General features: G+C 44.3%; 1 protein-coding gene across 4 annotated transcripts in view; it reads right to left on the bottom strand.

Annotated features, from left to right (window-relative positions):
- The window catches only part of GPATCH8 (G-patch domain containing 8), a 56,329-nt gene that overhangs the window by 29,904 nt on the left and 8,205 nt on the right, over window positions 1–18,220 (bottom strand). Inside the window, exons 1-3 of one of the 4 annotated variants that reach the window (XM_054000235.1) lie at window positions 10,176–10,237; window positions 4,507–4,524; window positions 2,286–2,358 (exon numbers count right to left, since the gene is read on the bottom strand). Coding sequence is in view for 1 of the 4 variants with exons in the window: in XM_054000234.1 (XP_053856209.1) it covers window positions 2,286–2,358; window positions 10,176–10,250 (148 nt within the window). In the remaining 3 variants the exon portion in view is untranslated. Of the gene's footprint in view, window positions 1–2,285; window positions 2,359–4,506; window positions 4,525–10,175; window positions 10,252–18,220 lie in introns of those variants that run through there. The other 3 variants (XM_054000234.1, XM_054000236.1, XM_054000237.1) reach the window with 3 other exon arrangements.

The following is an 18,220-nucleotide window of genomic DNA, read 5'->3' as shown; positions in this document are numbered from 1 at the left end:
GTCCTGCAGGGAGGTTCTTGCTGAACAACACCACAAGACTACAAGAAAGAAACTTTTCTGCTTGGCAGATGTAACACAGCCTCACTTTGAGATTCAACAGAACTAAAGAGGGAGCCCCAGCTCAGATGAAGATCTAGAATTAAAAGCAACATCACAAAACTCAGCACACTGAACTCATCCACTTCCTTTTAAGTGCACAGAAAATAGCTGAATGTGGTATCAATTCCATGCACGCAACCCAAAATCTTTGAGAGTTTGATGTAAGGACTTTCTGCAGGAGGTCAGACACCACAGCCACAGCTCAAGGCTGCTTGAAGGGGTTCTGTTTCTGCCGCACCTCCTCATCACAAGCTGTGTAAGATTCTGGCCCAAGCAGTGTCAAGCAAGAGGTTAACAAGAACACACCTACATCTCTTTAGAAACCTCTCCTGGTCTTTACTGAACAAGGGAGTGTAGAAGATGGGAAGAACTTCTGTTCTGCTCCTCCCTTCTCACTGCACATCAAATTACTTCACTCTTCAAACTCTTAGAATAAGCTTAAAATTGGATGCAAATGTTTCCTTCCTGACATTTTATATTTGGATTTTTGGGCCAATCTAAGGTTCATGTAGAAAGGTCACTGGATAATGAATTAAACACTCCCAACACAATCATCGCCAATGCCACAGGCATAGGCTCTGGCTGCTGAGAACTCAGAGGAGAAAAGCTGCAGCAGCAGCAGCCTCCCTTCCACATCCTCTACCTGCCCAGACCTGTGGAGAAGTTGGCTGGCAGGTGAACAGGGACTCCCTTCCAAAAGGGCTGAAATTGCTGCACATGCTCCAAAACCTACATTAGGAAGGCTTCAGCACTGAACTGGGTTAAACTGGTGGGTTATTTTCACTCCTGTGAGCATGCAGGAGGCACTGGAAAGCCCTCAGAGCCCACATCCACAATTTGCCTGTAGCTTCCACACAATCAGCAGAGCTCCAACGATATGTGAGACATCCAGAACAGCTCCAGCACAGAGAGAGGCACAGGGGGAACATCTAAATCTGGACAAGACTCAAAGTGCAAATTCCTGCTAGGCCCATGGAACATGGTGACACCACCACCTCCCGCCCCGACTCCAGACCTAGTCCCATAATCCATGCTCACTCCATCACACCTGAGCCTGCAGCACCCCAGGCTCTTGGGCTGTGCTTTGGGATCTACCTGGGGCTGGGACAAGGCTTTTCCTTTTTTCAAGTCTCTGTGTTTCCACACGGTGACACACAGAGCAGTACAGGGCACCCAAAAGAGACACCACACCGAGTTCCACCCTGTGATGCACATCCCACACCCCAAAGGAAAGGCCCAGAGGTCACAGCTACAACCCCACCTGAGGTCTGGCCCCAGAAGAGACATGAGAGGACTGGAGAGTGCCATGCATCAACCAGAGAACTCCACTGAAACCACATTAGAGGAAGCCAGAAGCATTAATCTGCAAGGCAGTCCTGCCTGAGAGGTTAGGCTTAGTCCAGGGATTAATAAGCATTCCCAAAGTTTAGAGAACTCATTACCTCTGCACAGTCCTCCACAGCACAGACACCCTCATCTCTAACGGGCTCATTCATGGAACACGGATTACAAGCTCCCAGGTCTTCAGACTACGGGCACGTGAACATGAGTGAGTTACTGAGGGGCTCAGGGCACAACTGAGCTTCAAATGCTTCCACAGGTTTCTACAGAAATGGGGTTTAGTGTCACAAGAAGAATTCAGGCTCAAGACAGCAAGGTCTGGTGTGTGCTGGCTAACCAGCATTTTGGTGTCCCAGTGAGATTTACTAATTTCTGACAAACTGCTGGGAGCAGGAATAAGTCCAACCTGTGACAGTCCTGTGGAGAAACCAGGAGTGAGCCTCTCTCAACCAGAGATTCTCTGCCACCACTTTCCTGGCCTTCTAATGGCTTCTGACCCCGGTGAGCGCTGACAGATCATGGGAACTACCTCAAATCTTCAATTCTTTCAACGCCAAAACATCAGCGCAGTTGGAAGCTGCACCATTCCCTGTCAGTGTGGAAGGTGAATCCTCTTTCCTCCACGCTGACTCTCACACATCCACCACACACGCAGCTCTAACCTGCACCAACAAGTGAGGCAGCAGCTTCCACTTGCAAACTGCCAAATACGAAACTCAACAGTGTATTTGTTTGGATATATTAATAATGGAAAGAAAATCTAATCTAGGAACAAAAAGCAGAAATAATTTTGTTAAAGACCAAGGCTGGAGTTGAAGGTTTCAGACACAAGGGACTGGACTTACCCTGCAGTGACTTTCCCAATCCCTGGCCCAGCTTCCACCCATGTTTCTGGAGTAAGCGATGTCCAATATTATCCTGACAGACAGAACAGAGAAAACAAACCAAAAATATTCCAATAATATATTCTTCCCTTCCCACTGACATTTAAACATGTGATGAGCAAGAGATTTTTCTACATATATGCATGCAAAAAATGCTACTGAAAAGGCAATATATGCCCAATAAAGGGAAAGACAAATGTCAAAAATTGCTGGCTAGAATTTTTCCAGGGGGATGGGTATTGGGGACGGTCACTTTCTGATGGTGTGCTGGGCAACTTTTGTGCATCACGTTTAAAATAAATAAAAAAATAATAAAAATAAAAAGCAATGTGGAAGAAAATAAAGTGTACCAATAAAAATTGACAGTAAAAAGCATAAAATCAAGCTATTTATACAATCATATCCATCACCTAGACAGCACCACTTAAGATTTTTTTTGTAAAGAAAATCTACGATGTGTTTAGTCATTTTGTTTGTGTGTCAGGCTTTTATAATACTGAGTAAGTTGTAAGTGCAAGACTGCCCCACCACTAGAAACCAAAACACAATCAGAGCAAAATCCAGGCTAGACTTGATTGGGTTTTTTTTATATATGTATATATATATAAACTAGCATGCAGCCAATATTAAACTGAAAAAACAGTGAGGTTAGTAAAACAAAAAAAAAATAAAATCAATTAAATAAAATGAGCTCAAGCACAGACTGGGTGATGCATTTCACATGTAAACTAACAAAAATACTAAGATGTTAGAATGAAACAGGCCTAGCAATAAGTTAACAGCAAGGAACCATTAGTGCATGTAGGGGAAACAATAAGCATAATGTCTCATCTTCCTAAAAAAAAAGCTATTTTGGAAAAACTGGAAAAGTACTGATGCAGCAATTAAGTGTCAGCTTTTGGCAATGGGGCTGAGCAGGGCTTAATGTGGAAATTGTTGTGTTTTATGCAAGGTTTCTGCCCCCAGACAAAGGGCAGAGCACTCACAGCACCCTCGAACCATCTCATCTCAGTGACCAGTTTACCCAGTTACAAGCAGTGACCAGCTCGTCAGAGAAGGACCCATGGCTGGGACCATGTTCACCTTCCAATTGCAAAAAATAAAAATAAAAATCAGATATGAACTTGTTGATTATTAATTATCATCAGGCAAACCACAACCCAAGGTATCACCGAAACATCCTGAATGATAACAGGATGTGACTCCAGAACACTGAATGGTACATGGAATCCTAAAAATATAATTATATCTATATGCTGCAGGTTTCTTTAATTAAATAACAGTCATCAACAGAAACCAGAGTAGGTTTTGTCACGCCACAGCGAAGAAAATGACCACAGGGTTTGCACAACTTTGGTGAATCAGCTTGAAAGGTACAACCTTCCCAAAGATATTGGCTGCATGGATACATTTTTCCTCAAAAAGATGCTATCAAGTACAAATTTTGGATTTTTTTTCTGATATCCAAGTAAAGTCAGACATTTTGTATTCCTGTATTTCCCAAGGAATAATGTTGATTTTTGCCACACTACCGGCTCTGCCCCAGGACATAATTAGGGCTACATGGAAAAAAAAAAATTGAAACCAGGAGACATAAGGAAACTTCTGGGGATAAAAGGTTAAATGCAAAAACAAAACAAAACAAAACAAAAAAACCAACAAAAAAAAAAACAAACAAACAAACAAACAAAAAAAAACCCCACCAAAAATAAAACCAAACCAAAAAACAAAAACAAAAACAAACAAAAAAACCCCCAAGGAGAGATCCCCACCACAAGCACCATGGAGAAAGCTGTCTGTTGGGAAGACATGAACACTTACCTGCAGGCACACCTGGGCAGGCCAATCCCAACAGCCACAGAGTGCTCTGTCCTGGCACAGAGGGGCTGCAGCTTGGGGTATGTTTGGGATAAGGCACTAATTGCCCTACTCTGACAAAGGATCATTGCATCTCAAAGTCGGTGCTGACAAAAATGGCTGCGTTTTCCAAAAGGAAAAAAAAAGGAAAAAAAAGAAAAAACAAAATAATTCAAAGGACAAGGAGTACTTTGCAGTCTTGGCCAAGGGGAGATGAGACATTGTGCTGACTGTGTGTGTTATGAATGCACTAAAATAAAGACAGATGAAGCAGAACGCTATTCCAAAAGCAGTGCAAGTGGAGTGAAAGCATTTCCATACGAACCTGGCTTTAAAAACTGGGCTGTCAAAAGAACAGTTAAATGTAACACAAAGTAAGAAACTGTCCAATCACTAATGGTAGTTTTTTCTTTTGCTTTGTTTTCAATTCACTGCTTGCAAGTAATGTATTTATTAAAGAAGAGTGAAAGCATAAAATAAATTCAACAAGTCAAGACCAGCTGGGAGATTCAAGAGCGGTGTGTTGTGACTGACAGTGAAGGGGGAAACAAATGTTAAAGGGAAAAAGAAAAATTTAGAAAGGTTATACACATTAGCACCACTTTTACAGACCCACTCAAGAGGATGGTCCCGAGTTGTTTGACATAAATTGGAATTATGTCTGAACACTGCTCTGTCTCAGTTCCCAGGAAGGGGTTGTTCCCCCCCCCCCCAACTTTTTCATTTGTTTGTTTATGCAGTGGAACTACTCTCTAATTTTAGATCCTACTCAATTGAAATGGAGCATCTTCTGTTGCACTGAATAAGGAGAACAACTCTAATAATTTAAAATTAACATTTGAGTTGAGACCTGGCCATCACTTTGCTCCTTTCTGGCCACGTTCAGCTCCTCCCTCCTTTTCCAATAGCTAACCCAGACCTCTGATGGAGGCAGGCTGACAGAACTGCTCTTCAGTGCAAATCCTGCGCTAAAAATTAAATAATGGAAGGCCAGGCCTGCTGGATCCCACATGAGAGCCTGTCTGCTCTCTAGGGAGTATCTAGGGATATTGGGACCAAAACGTGACATGGGACAACAAATGTTGCAACAGCTGACAGCTCTTTTTTAAAGTGCAGTTTTAAGTGGAAGTTCTGTAAAGTACAGCTACTTTCACATAGAAGAGATGGGGCTTTTCACAGCAAGCTTCCTGCCCATGTCAAGAGCTGTCATTCCTTTTGGACAGACTATCCTCACACTGCAGCAGTTTTCCTACAGAAGAGCTGCAGTGATCCACAGCAACACCACAGCCCTAGGAGGACACCCCTCATTTCTCAGCAGAGGGCTGGCATGAGTCTCCTCACTTTCTTCCTCTGCCATTTGGGAGCTCCTTGTATTACAGCCACAATAAAAATTATTGAGGCAGCCAAAATAAATCTCCCAAAAGGTGTTTAGGTGAGCAAGGGAGCTCTCCTGGACCATGTGGGCACAGGCTGTGGGATGCTCCATGCAGGGAGAAGGGCTCAGCAGCTCTGGGTGGGACAACACCAGCTCTGGAGCTGGGCAGCACTGATGGAGAGCTCTGCTCTAATGACAAAGCAGAAACTTCTCCAAAGGTGTAGGAAATGCAAGGCCTTGGGTCTACCAGACCTTCACAGAGTGGGTAAGCTGCTTTGGAAAAACCTCATCCAAAGTGACTGGGCTCCAGCAGCTCTAACTGGCCTCCCCAGTTCCCCATCCTGTGCCCTGACAAGATGCCCTTGCTTGCTTTCCATGTGGATCAGTGATCCCTGAGCAGAACATCCCCAGTACAAATTTCTGAGAAAGGTTTTGATGATGCCTGTGGGACATAACCCACACCAGCAGTTTTGCCTAGCACAGGTTTTCCATGAGATCCCCACAATCCCATCGCTCATCCCAGCTCGGGCAGGAACCATTCCTCTCTTGAGTGGATTGTAAGCTGTGCTGACTGTGTATGGAGGAATCTATAAGCAAGGATCAGATGCTACTGGGTGAACCCATGCAAACAAGAGGTTGAAAAGATTCCCAAAACAAAACCTAGAGCTCACTACAGATGACACAATGAAGACCAGAGAGAAAAGCCAAATAGTAATGCTACACCATTCAGCTTCCAGAAGCACATTATTTATAGCGCTGTCCACATATGGCTGCTGCTAAATGTCAAATCAGCAGCCTCATCAAATGACACTTTGGAACTAGTGGAGTCCACAGATCTGTACAGATTTCCAGTGCCACAACCCGGCTCCGGCTCGGCCAGGCTGCGACAGCCCCTGGTGTCCAAGCACCACCGACTGCAGCCTGACACGGGGGCTCAACGCGGCCCTCATGGCACCGAGCAGCATTAGAGACAGGAGAAAGGACATTTGTTAGTTAGGACAAGGACAAACTAACAAGCTCCAGGATAAGTGGGTGATTCCCAGTCTGGCCTCCAACCTGCAGCGGTGACGGCGTGGGTCCACCCCTGACACCGCCTGCATGGGGCCAGGGCTGCTTCTTGGGGGCTCTAAGGGTCTATCGCTGTCTCCTACTCCATCTGCACTGCTGGGATGAGGAAAACCAGGAATTCACAGCAAAGAGACTCAATAAACAGGTAGAGTTAAGGAATTAATGTGGAGAAAATCTGGATTCTACTAAAGCTGCAATAATTTGTGACTTCCCATTCAAGTACCTGAACTCAGTGCACTCAAAATGCCCCAAAACAAATGCATGCAGCTTCTTGAGTTTACAAAAAAGGGTGAAGTGCTCTGATTTTTCAAGGACACGTCAGTATTGCACTGACATGAACAGTCAGTGTAAGTGCAGCATATTTCAAAGCACAACAAGAAAAAAATGTTACTTGTAGGGGCGGGGGAAAAAATCAGTATTTGTAGCTCTGAATAGTCCATTGATATGAAATATTTTCTTCAATTTAGTAATGGAAAACAGCTGGCACTCGTTCAGGCCACGTCCATCCCTAGCTCCTGGCAGCTCTGTTTTCCATAAATGTACTCTGGTTAGAGTTGCATGTTTCAGTGCAGACATCTTTGTTCTAAACGAGCTGCACACAGCAGGATTTCCACAGGAACAACACCACCAGTAGGCTAATTGAGGACATCTTTCAACATTGTAATGATCTGTAGACTCCCAAACCTATTTTTCCAGCCACCTTTGAGTTGCATGCTGTAGCAGTACAGTCAGCACCTCTCAACAGATAATGCTGCAGAGATGGATGTCACATCAGTGGGGACTGTCACAGGGACATGGCACAGGAAACACTCCCCCATCTCCAAACACCTGCAGGCTTTGGAGCACCTTCCTGTCACTAAGATGTGGGAAGCTGCAAGGAACACCTTTATGAGAATATACTGAATCCACTCTTCGTTCTGAAGAATGACATTTTAACTGGGAAGCACTTTGATCTGCCACGGTCATAAGCACAGGGTGTTCATCACCCAAACTGCTTCCATACCATGAAGCACAGGCTCACTCATTGCTCTGAGCAGATTCATTGGAAAAGGCCAGTTAGATTGCTAACAGAGAACTTGTTAAGGATTAAAATCCAATTTGTTAATGTTGAAAATACTTAGACATGTGGTAGTTCTAAAACATAGATTTGCCTTCCCTCCTTCCCTCTCGATTTTGGTTCTGGGTGAGCAAACAGCATAAAATAGAATGAAAAAAAAAGCCGAAAGAGCAGAATGAACACTCCTTTCCTGGTGAAATATCCTGCAGGAGAGGCACCCCACTGAATTCTGCCAAGGAAACTGTCCCTTCTGGTAATGTGTGTAATTTGCCAATTCAAAGAGCACACTGATCATTAATAGTGTGGAAGCAGAATCACCTCCACAGGTGTCAGGAAACACAAAGTAATTCTTGCTACCCAGATGGGGAATTAAGGTATCAACAATGTATTTTTACAAAGACCATGTGAAACCTCAGCAGTGACCAGTTTGTTTCTGACTGCAGTTTCTGACACCACCCTTGTGCAGGCCAAAAACCCCCACCCGGCGCAGCAGCCACAGCTTTGAAATCCTGGGATGGACACTGGCACAGCTGCCCTGGCAAGTGCTTGCCAACCATCCTTGGAAAGGTTCACAGGCAATGGAGATGTGGCATTTGGGGACATGGGTTAGGGGTGGCCTTGGCAGTGCTGTGGGATTGGCTGGACTCAATGAGCTTAGAGGGCTTTTCCAACCTTAATGATTCTGTGATTCTCTTATTTCAGACAAAAGAAGAGTGGAACAAACTTGATTTTGAAAAACAATTTGAGGTTTTAACTCTTTCTCCTCACAAAACAAGCCATTCTCTTGTCCTCTTCATCCAACTGTTTTCAATTAGGTTGAATTGTACCTACGAAGGAGTTGTAAAGATTAAAAATGTCTTGACATTTGGATGGTGAGAGACAAGAATAAAATATTAAAGCCATAATTTAATTTATTTTTTCTGCTGCAGTTCAGCATTAATCAAACTGCACGAAGCATTACTCCTGTGGAGGATCTGCACAGTGAGCCCACGTGGGCCCAGGGTACCTGCTCATGCTTTATACACTTCCATAGGCATCGTTCCCTCTGGAACACCAGAGATGTAATCTGTGATCTCTTCTTCTCCTCTCTTTGGGAAAGCACTTTTGGAAATCAGGTAACCAGTCTAGTCTGTAAGCAGCATTTGAATTATTTTGAAATGCTAATTTCCAGTGTGGCCCAGAGTAGGCTACCAACACGTATTTCCCATTATATTTCCATCCAGCTTGGCATTTTAATTCAAATCCCCATGTCCCAAGGTAAGACTGAAGTATTCAGGAGAAGAGTGAATACCAATTCCCATCTCTGCAGCATTATCTCATGCGTCATCAATTACTGCCATGCCTAAATCTAGCATCATGCCAGCACATTAAGACAGTAGGTACTATATGCAGTGTTCACTGGACCAGAAGAACAGAAATAAGAAGGGGAAAGGAAACCCTAGAGAAGAAATTAAAAAAGGCAGACCGTGCAATACAAACCAGATCATGGCTGCTTAGCTAATATGGGCCAACTGCTGCGGAAGAAAAACGTCGAACACCCCAAGTTGTGTAAATTTTTGGTAAACATCTAACACGCACACAAACACACACAACACCGACCTACACACCAATAAAAATATATAGTGGGCTTCAGCTAACACTGGCTCTTCTAGGGGCTGACTAACGTGGAGAAACTTTAACACAACTTCAATTAATAGGCAAAAAAAAACACCTGCAAAGTACTTTCTTAACAAAAATCTAGACTTAATCAGAACACCACTAAGTGCCCCTTGATTATTCACTACAAGTTTTCTTGTTTCTGAAGGAAACTGCAAATGAAACTTAGCTAAAGCTAAATGCCAAATGTGGGTCCAGTTTAGGCTGAACAAGCTGCTGTGCCTAAAACCAGCAGAAGGTGCTTTGCAAAGAGAAAAATTAAAAAGCTCCAAAAAGATTTAAAAATTAAAACTAAATAAAACCTATATTTTCCCCATCTTACAGCAGGAGTCTTCACACCTAACTTAAGGTAAAGAAATTTTAGAGAAAGGCTCAGGGCAGCTTCAGTTCCATGGTGAAGGACTGCAGGCCTAACACTGATCCCTGTCTCCATACCGCCAGGTGTCATTCTAACACTTTAAACACACCGGTACTGTTCCAAAAATATAAGCTAAAAAGCATCAAAATGTATTTCACTATACTATTCCGCCAGGTTCACATTTAAATTAAACTGATTCTTCAAAGAAAAGTACAAAACCTTAAAATAAATATCTATGAATGAATGTATTATTTTAAGTAATTCCTTAAATATCACGTTGAACTCAAATTTCAGGTTTTAGTTTTAGGACTACTTTGAGATTAAATCCCAGGCCCACTTAAGGTCAGCATGCAGTTTACCACAATTATCCCTCACTGCCAACAAGGTGCCCACTGCTTCAGATTTGACTGCATTCACATCAAGGACCATCCAACATGGCCTAATTCCGGGGGGAACGATGCTGATCGGGGGGGGCCTTACCGATTCGATGGGCTTGTCTAGAGACGCCTGCTCTATCTCCAGGTGCCCCTCTTCATACTGATCAAAGTGATTGCCCTGCAAGAGAAAACCAGGGTCAGCTCCACAGCACAGCACACACTTCCAACAATTTAGTGTCCAGACAGGTTTGGTTAAAGTGTTACATTTCATATAATTTTGCTAACAAATGAACTTATTAAATACAGGCTCAATTCAGTGTATCAGCTATAAGGACAAAAAAAAAACCCCTAAAAACTAAGTCAATTTGATGACAATCATGAACTATTTGGCAAAATACCAAACATTTACAATGACAATACTTCAGGATTTTTTTCCTTAGCCTATGAAAACACTGAGCACAAGCACCACTGCCAGCATGGAAACCACATGTGACAAGGAACAGCAGGAATGGATGTCCCCATCACTAGAAGGCTTTCCCTGCACCAGGAATTTGCTTGAGGGATACATGTTATTTCATAAACCTTAAGCCAACAAAACCCCACAGTAGTACCAAAGGAAACCTGTCCCCGTGCCCAGAGTGTTGGTTCATGGTGTGGAACAGCCCTTCCTACAAATCTGAACAGTGATCTGTCTGTGGAAGTGATCCCCCAATACACCACACAGTCTTATTCCCGACATGAAGCAGCCCCCCTGCCAGCTGACCATCATCCCCCTCGGAAAAATTGCATCTTCCCACGTTTTGGGGTGAATACTGAGCATGTAGGCTCCTGAGCTAAGACAGCAATGGCAATTTTTGATCTCCAGAACAAATGTTGGTGCTGGAACACAACAGTGAAGGGCCATTTCAGGAAAAGCAAACACCTCCACTGCAGCTCTACCATAACTGAAACTTCAAATTCCTGAGATCTCAAATATGGTGAACCATTTTTGGCTGTTCAATAGGTCCATGATGCAACACATCCACCATCACTGGCACAGATCTGGAAAGGAAACAGTCAGACTTTCCAGCTGCAAACTTGGAAGCAAAAGAAGTGAGATTCCAGCAGCTGGGATGAGACCAAAAGCCACTGAAGGGAGTGGTTTCAGTGGGCTCTCCGACATTCCCAGGCCCCGCTCAGTGTCACAGGAACTCCAGGAGGTGTCAAGCCTTGGCTGCCACCCCCCACTCTCCCCTCAGGCTCTGCAGTACCACTGGAACCTCTGGCTGCTCTGTGCACACCAAACCCCTGGCAGGTTCTATTTGCATCTCAGCTCCACAATCCCTTGGAGCAGGAACACGCGACACTGCTGCCAAGTGAAACGTGTTGTCACCCTCCTCCTTCCACCCATACCAACTTTTCCTCCTGCAAGAATTTTCATGGAAGCCAGCATGCGAAAGAGCAAACTGCAGTTGTAACAGACTGACGGTTGGAATACTACAAGCCAGGCACCAGCCTCCAAAAATCCTCTGGGAAGAGTGTTCCTATGCAGCAATGCAAATCTGCAAGGGAACATCTTGACTAAAACCTGGTGCCAAGAGAAGGTGCTTTGATGCTGCTGCCCCAACTTCCAGCCCATCCATCATCTGCAGGCCCTGGTGGTAAATTCACCCTGGCCATGCTCTGCTCCCAGGGACTGTCACTCCCATGGCCTCTCCAGAGCAAATCTGGGGTTTAATCTGCAAGCAGCAATCCACTCCCACTCTTTTTTTTCTTGGACAGCCTTCAAGGAGCAAGCTCAAGGCAAACTTACTATGCACAAGCAGTCGTTGAGCTACTTTGGAAGGCTAACAACACTCAGAGACAGCGTGGTGTGGATGCACAGACTTTGTGTGTGGGGAGTCCAGCAGCCCACACCAAAACACACCAGAAACCTGCCTCAGTGGTTGGGGGACACCACAGCCTCCCAAAATATGGCGCACAAAAGAACCAGAACAGTCAGGAGTGCACATGCTGCCAACACTGGCAAAAACACATTGCTAAACTTCATCTATTAAAACATTAAACTCACATAACGTTCACTTAACCAACAGCTGAAACCCTCTCAGAACGAACCCAGACACGTCCCTGCGCCTCCTTTCACCTGCTGCCTGCAGGTAGCTCAGCACACAGCACTATATTATCTGGAATAGTTAAATATTCCTGCCGACTCCCCAGCTCCTCTGGTGGGCTGCCAGCCAAGGCACTGAAGGCTGTTTTTACCGAGGCAAGGGTCAATCCCAGTTCGAGGGCAGCACGCCTTGCTGCTCTGAGGCTTCACAAGTCACTTCTTCGGTGCTTAAAACAACATCTCCTCCCTGAAACTATGCAAAAGGCTGAGCACTCCCTGTGCCACAGCCAGAGAATCAGAGAGCAAACAAAGCCTGTACCTCCAAGTTCTGGTGATCCCACCACTACCCACCCCATGTATTTTGGGGGTTATTTTATATATTCATATTCTTTGGGGTTTATGATGTACTTGATCTCTACTTGTTCCTGGTCCAAACAGCTGCAATACTAAGACTGGAGCTTTCCAGAGAGGCAGGTGCTGCCTGTCTCTGTGAGTCCTGGGCATAAAAAAGCTATGGAGCACAGGGAACGGGCCCCGTGGGAATGCTGCCAGCCTGCTCCCAGGTCAGGAGGGTGTTCCAGACTTGGAAATTCAAGGCTTCAAAGTAACAGAGTGCCCAAACAGAGCTGAAATTAATACTCATCACAGAGACTGCTCTTTATTTATCAATATTTAGAATAAATGATAAGGGGAAAATTCCTTTCCATCATAAAGCAGGTCATCCTGGAAAAAGGCAAGCAGACAATCCAATGGTTATTGTGAGGTTGGATTTATGAGGGTTCAGGTCAGTGATGTTTAATCAGGTAAGAGAAAAATGGTTCCATGGCTATGGCCACAACAATGCTGCTTGCCTTCATGGGGATGCCAGGCCTTTTGGAGCTGGAGGCAGCAGAGTCTGTCCCTTTGCTTCTTCATCCCTGGAACTGGCTAGGAAGCAAGTTGGGGGAATTCCATCTGTTTCCCTCTTTTCCAATCCTACAAGCTGGTGCATCGAATGTATCCATAAAACATTTCTGTTTTGCTGTACCTTAAGACAATGAATCACAAGAACACAAAACACTTTAACACTTAAATCCAACAATTAATTAAACCCTAAATGCTGGATCTGTTGAGAATACATTTCTGACAAACACAAAACCCAAGCACTGACCACGTTTCAGTATGATTTTGAAGTGTGTCTTCTGCAGACTTGAGAGATGCTTCCCACTTCAGAGGAAACCTTTATGTGAAAAGGATTCAACCCCATGGATACTAGGACATGAAATAACAGCTGCATTAAACCCAGCGCTACTCAAAACCTATTCCCAAACCTTCTTCCTCTATGACTATTACAGAGATACAGTAAATTCCCAGCCCTGGGAACTAAAGGCAAAGCTTCCACGTGCTCCTGTGGACAAAGATTTTGGGGGTGACTGCAGCACCCTCCTCCCACTCATCCTCTGCCCCTCCATTTCACAGTTCCTTGGATCAAGGTCTCTCACTTCTGCTTTGTGAAACAAGATGTGTTGCACTGTCCCTTTCTCACAGACACTTCTCCATCCACGCTGGAACAGCAGAGCAAGTAAGATGAGAGGCTTCCACTTAAGCACCATTTATTGCTCTCACTTTGTGCTACATCCAGTGCTCCGACACCGGTGCTTCCCTATAACCACACTGAAATTCAATATATTTTCCTACTTCATGAGAAGCAAGGACAAGCCTCCAGCATGCAAACACTCCTCATTACACACCACACACACCACTTGGCTTCTTTGTGCATTCTTCTCCAGGAGCCAACATGTTTGTGCCCTGTAATTTTTGTGTAATATCATCTGAACTTTGGCTCTCTACGCACTCTGGTTACTCACAGTCACATGTTCTCTCCTCCACTTTCCCATTGTTTGATCTTTGCTCGAAGCTCTTGGCCAAACCTCCTTAGAGCCCTCACACACTGAATATGGCATTTGAAAAATCAACCAACAAAAGCTGCCTCCATGCAGAATTTCAACTCTTGTTCTCCCTTTTTTGGACTGTAAATACTTTGGAGCCCTGGCTCAACAAATGTCATTTTGTCCCAGATCATACCCAGTGGATTTACTGCATTTCCTGGGACAATTCAACTTAATAGTTATGGGGAAGAGCATTGCTGCTTCTTTCCTACTTACAAGGTCCCAAATATTGTGGCAGTGAAATTAAACCGAGTCAGCACCATAAAAAAAAAAATCTAAGAACCTTAATTACACTTTCATCCCAAAATCCTTAGTGGCAAGAACTGTTGCCAATAAATCACTCAATGCAAGTGAAATGAATTGTTGATTAAAGCCCATTTATCACAGTTTAGCACCACAGAATTCACTCTCTCCTCTCTATGAAGCACCTCTTCAGGAAGGTGGGTTACCACAAAGCCACACAGAAATCACTGAGAAAATCACTTTAAAATCTTCACAATGACAAGCAGAAGAAAATACTTTCTCCTCCCCCTCTCATACCCCAAAGGGTGTATCCAAAACCAGAGCTGGGTCATGAGCACTGCCTGCATTTCTAAGTCACCTAAAGCACCACCAACACAATGACAAAATAAAGATTAGTCACTCCAGCTGCTTCAGGCCCATTAGACCTCCCTGGATATTAATTACCGGACTGCTCTGTGCAATCTATCTGAGCACAAAGCGTATTAAGATGTCAGCATGCAGAAAGCACTCCATATAGTGCCCATTCCTGATGGGAATGAGTGGTTTCTTTGATGAACAGCCCTAAGTTATCCATGTATTATTCCCAAAGAAAATGTGGCAGTCCCCAGACCAGCAGCCAGGCTGGAGCCGGGGACACGGAGCTCCCACGAGGTCGGGAGCGGGACAGTGGATGTGGGAGCGTGGGGGATACATTCAGGACGCCTCCACTCAGCTGTCCTTGGGCTCCAGCAGAGCCCCATCACACCAGCCTGGCGTTATTAACAGCAGACAGGAAAAGGTGAGTTATAAGCCCAACACAAGTCAGCTAGCAAGAGCCTAGGACTGAAAAACACTGCCTGCTCCAACCACAAGGGACAACACCTTCAACGCTGTGAATGCAGTGAAATAGGAAAAGATTCTGGCATAAAACCCTGTGGCTCTGCCTGGGAGCATTAAAGCAGGGATAGCCAGGGAGGGAATGGGCAGAATGCAGCTGCTGAGGCGTCACAGCAGAAACAATCTATTTACGTCCCTACTGGATTGCAGGACTGGCTCAGACAGGCACTCAGAAACGCTGCTTCGTGAGACCACGCCAACAACAATCTAAAGAAAGCAATTTTACAGAAAAGCCTTACTATACTCACTGTTATTATTTCTTAAATGCACTGGAAAAGAGCACAGCATGATTATGCCTGCTTAACTGCACTTGAAAAGAGTGCAGTGTGCTCCTTAAGATATTCGAAATTTAGTTTTATGCTAGGAGAGTATCAGAAAAAGACTTTTAAAAAATCACATTTATATTGAATTTACCTTAGAAAATGGAATTTTAAAACACTAAAGCAAATCAGCACCACTTTTTCATATTCTATTTATCCATCAATTCAACCAATAAATCTTAAACTCCAAAAATGTTACATCAAGCCATAAAATTCAGGGTTGTTACCCACAAGTATCACTTGAAAGCATTTAACCAAGCCCACTCCCCAGTCCCAAAAGCCCTGCAGGCATTAGGCTCAGAACAGCAGCTGAGACACAGGAATACCCAAAAAGATAAATGAGTCCCCCCCAAAAAAAGGCCATTTTCTAGTGTGGACATAGCCAGGGCAAGCATGTGAGCTGCAGATCCCAGAATGTTTTGCTCCCGAGGCTGGGAAGCACAGCTGACATTTCCTGCTGCCCTCCCGGGACGAGTCAGCACAGATGCAAGGTCTGAGCACAGGGAACTGGAGCAGCATCTGAGCACAAGGGAGCAAATGCCATCTTGCCAAATTCTCCCTCTCTGCATGCACACAGCACCCCCACGGAGCAAGGGAAAAAACCCTCTGATTCCAGAAGCAAACATCCTGTTAAAATTGAAATTTTCTCTTTTGAAGGAGATGGAGCAGTTACAAAATCTTTAGATGGATAAGGCACCCTCAGATCCATCCACTTTTCCCAAAACTGGCTCTCAGCACTCTTGCCAACATCCCACATCCAGGACACCTGGGTGAATGCTGCCTGTCCAGCACAGTGGCCAAAAGGCTCAGGAATTGCTCTGCTAAGCCCTGATGGAGCACCAGCCTCTTGCCTGACCCAAAGACCAGGAATTGCAGCAAACCACCATTGACAGTCATCTCATGTTGTATTTAGCTGTCTTTTGACAAATCTCTCCAGGGACAGCTGTTTCCAGCCGTGCTGGTTTCACTTCTCTGCACGTGGCCTGAGGGTGAGACACCCACCACCTGCAGCTGCAGTGGCACATGTGGGACAGGCAGGATAAAAACTCATTCCAGGCACGGATGAGATAGGAGAGGTACAAGTGCCAAGGTCTGCCAGTGCTCTTATTTATTTGTGGGGCTCTATCACCAACATCACCATTGACCTCACAGTGAGTTTCAGCCAAGACCAGTGGGGGAAGGAAGGTGTTTAAACCCAAATGCAGCTCCCCATGACTGATTGTTGTGTTTATTACACACAATCAAAATATAACAGGTTTCTAATACCTCTGCAAGATCCACACCTCCCTACGCAGGCTGACTGCAGATCACAGTAGTAATTCATGCTGCCCTTTGCAGCTCGGCAGGGCCTGATGACTCTATACCATGGAAGGACTCCAAAACGTAATTGATGCAGACAACCGTGTTGGTGTTTAGAAATCCATCCAAAGAACTCAAAAACAACTCCAGGAAAGTGTGGCTTACAGCATTTTTTGAATATTCATTATGCACAGAGAAAAAAATACATTTTTAAGACCAACATGCACCTAGGAGATGGCTCCATCCAATCCTGGAAACTCTCTTGCATAATTATAAAGGCCACATGGATTCTCAAAGCTATAAAAAGCAATACAAAAGCAACTTTGTATTGGCACCTGAAAAGCCTTTGTTAATGCTTCCCAGAACAAAATCATCCTTTTTCCTGTTGTTCCCTGCAGTGTCTTTAAAGACACAAAAAAAAAAAAAAAAAAAAAAATCACAATTCTTTCCTAGCAACACAGAGGTGAAGCATTCCCAAACAACACATTCTCACTGCCCTCCACACATTAGGAATTGCTTTCCCAGACCTTTCCCTGGAATACAACTGGGAAGTATGGACATGGCACATCTGCACACCCCCAGAAACAGCTGAATATTTACAGTCAACATCTTGTGAAAGCTGCAGCAAAACCTCATTTTCAGCAGAAACACACATCAATTATTCTGAGAGTACTTAACAGGAAAATCCTCTCAAGTCAATACAACAAAAGCAATCACTTGAGACTCGGAGATGAATTTAAATTGGCACGGTTTGAAAGCAGCACCTTGGAATTGCACATTGAGAAGTTGATGGCACCTTTTGTTTACCAAACTAAAAATTAATTTTGACAAAATTCTTCCTGCTAAGTCCAAAAACACTGAAAACCCACTCAGCAGAACACATTTAAGACTAGTCACAGGTAAAGAGGTTTAAACCAGGAAAACGTGCATATAAATACCCACTTAGAGCTGTCCAAACAAAAACATGTTCTACAGTTCAGAGATAAACAGCTTGTACCACACAAGGAGTGGGAGCCAGAGGCAGGTCTCTGCTTTGCATACTTTGGCACCAAACAAGAACAATTTCATGTCTTTCAGATTCCTTCTGCTGCACCAACACCAGCTGTGGATCTGTTCCAGCACACGAGGGATGCTCTGCAGTCCTTCAGCAAGCTTTACCCAAGAGCCAGCAGTGGCCTCACTCACCCAATTTTCTCTTTGTCATTTTTAATGTGCCTTGATGCAGAAGGCACACCCAGGTTACAGCTCAAGCCATCTCTGTCTCAATACAGAGAAGAAAACTCCAAAGTCTTCTCTGAAAGTGACTTCGAACATTATTTTTCCTCCTTCTTCAGCAAAAAGCTTTCCTCCATCAATATACTTTGGAAAAACTGTTAGATTGCCCAACTGTCAG

Source organism: Vidua macroura, chromosome 27 (assembly GCF_024509145.1).
Source record: "Vidua macroura isolate BioBank_ID:100142 chromosome 27, ASM2450914v1, whole genome shotgun sequence".
Lineage (NCBI taxonomy): Eukaryota > Metazoa > Chordata > Aves > Passeriformes > Viduidae > Vidua > Vidua macroura.
This window is presented reverse-complemented; position numbering and strand designations above follow the sequence as displayed.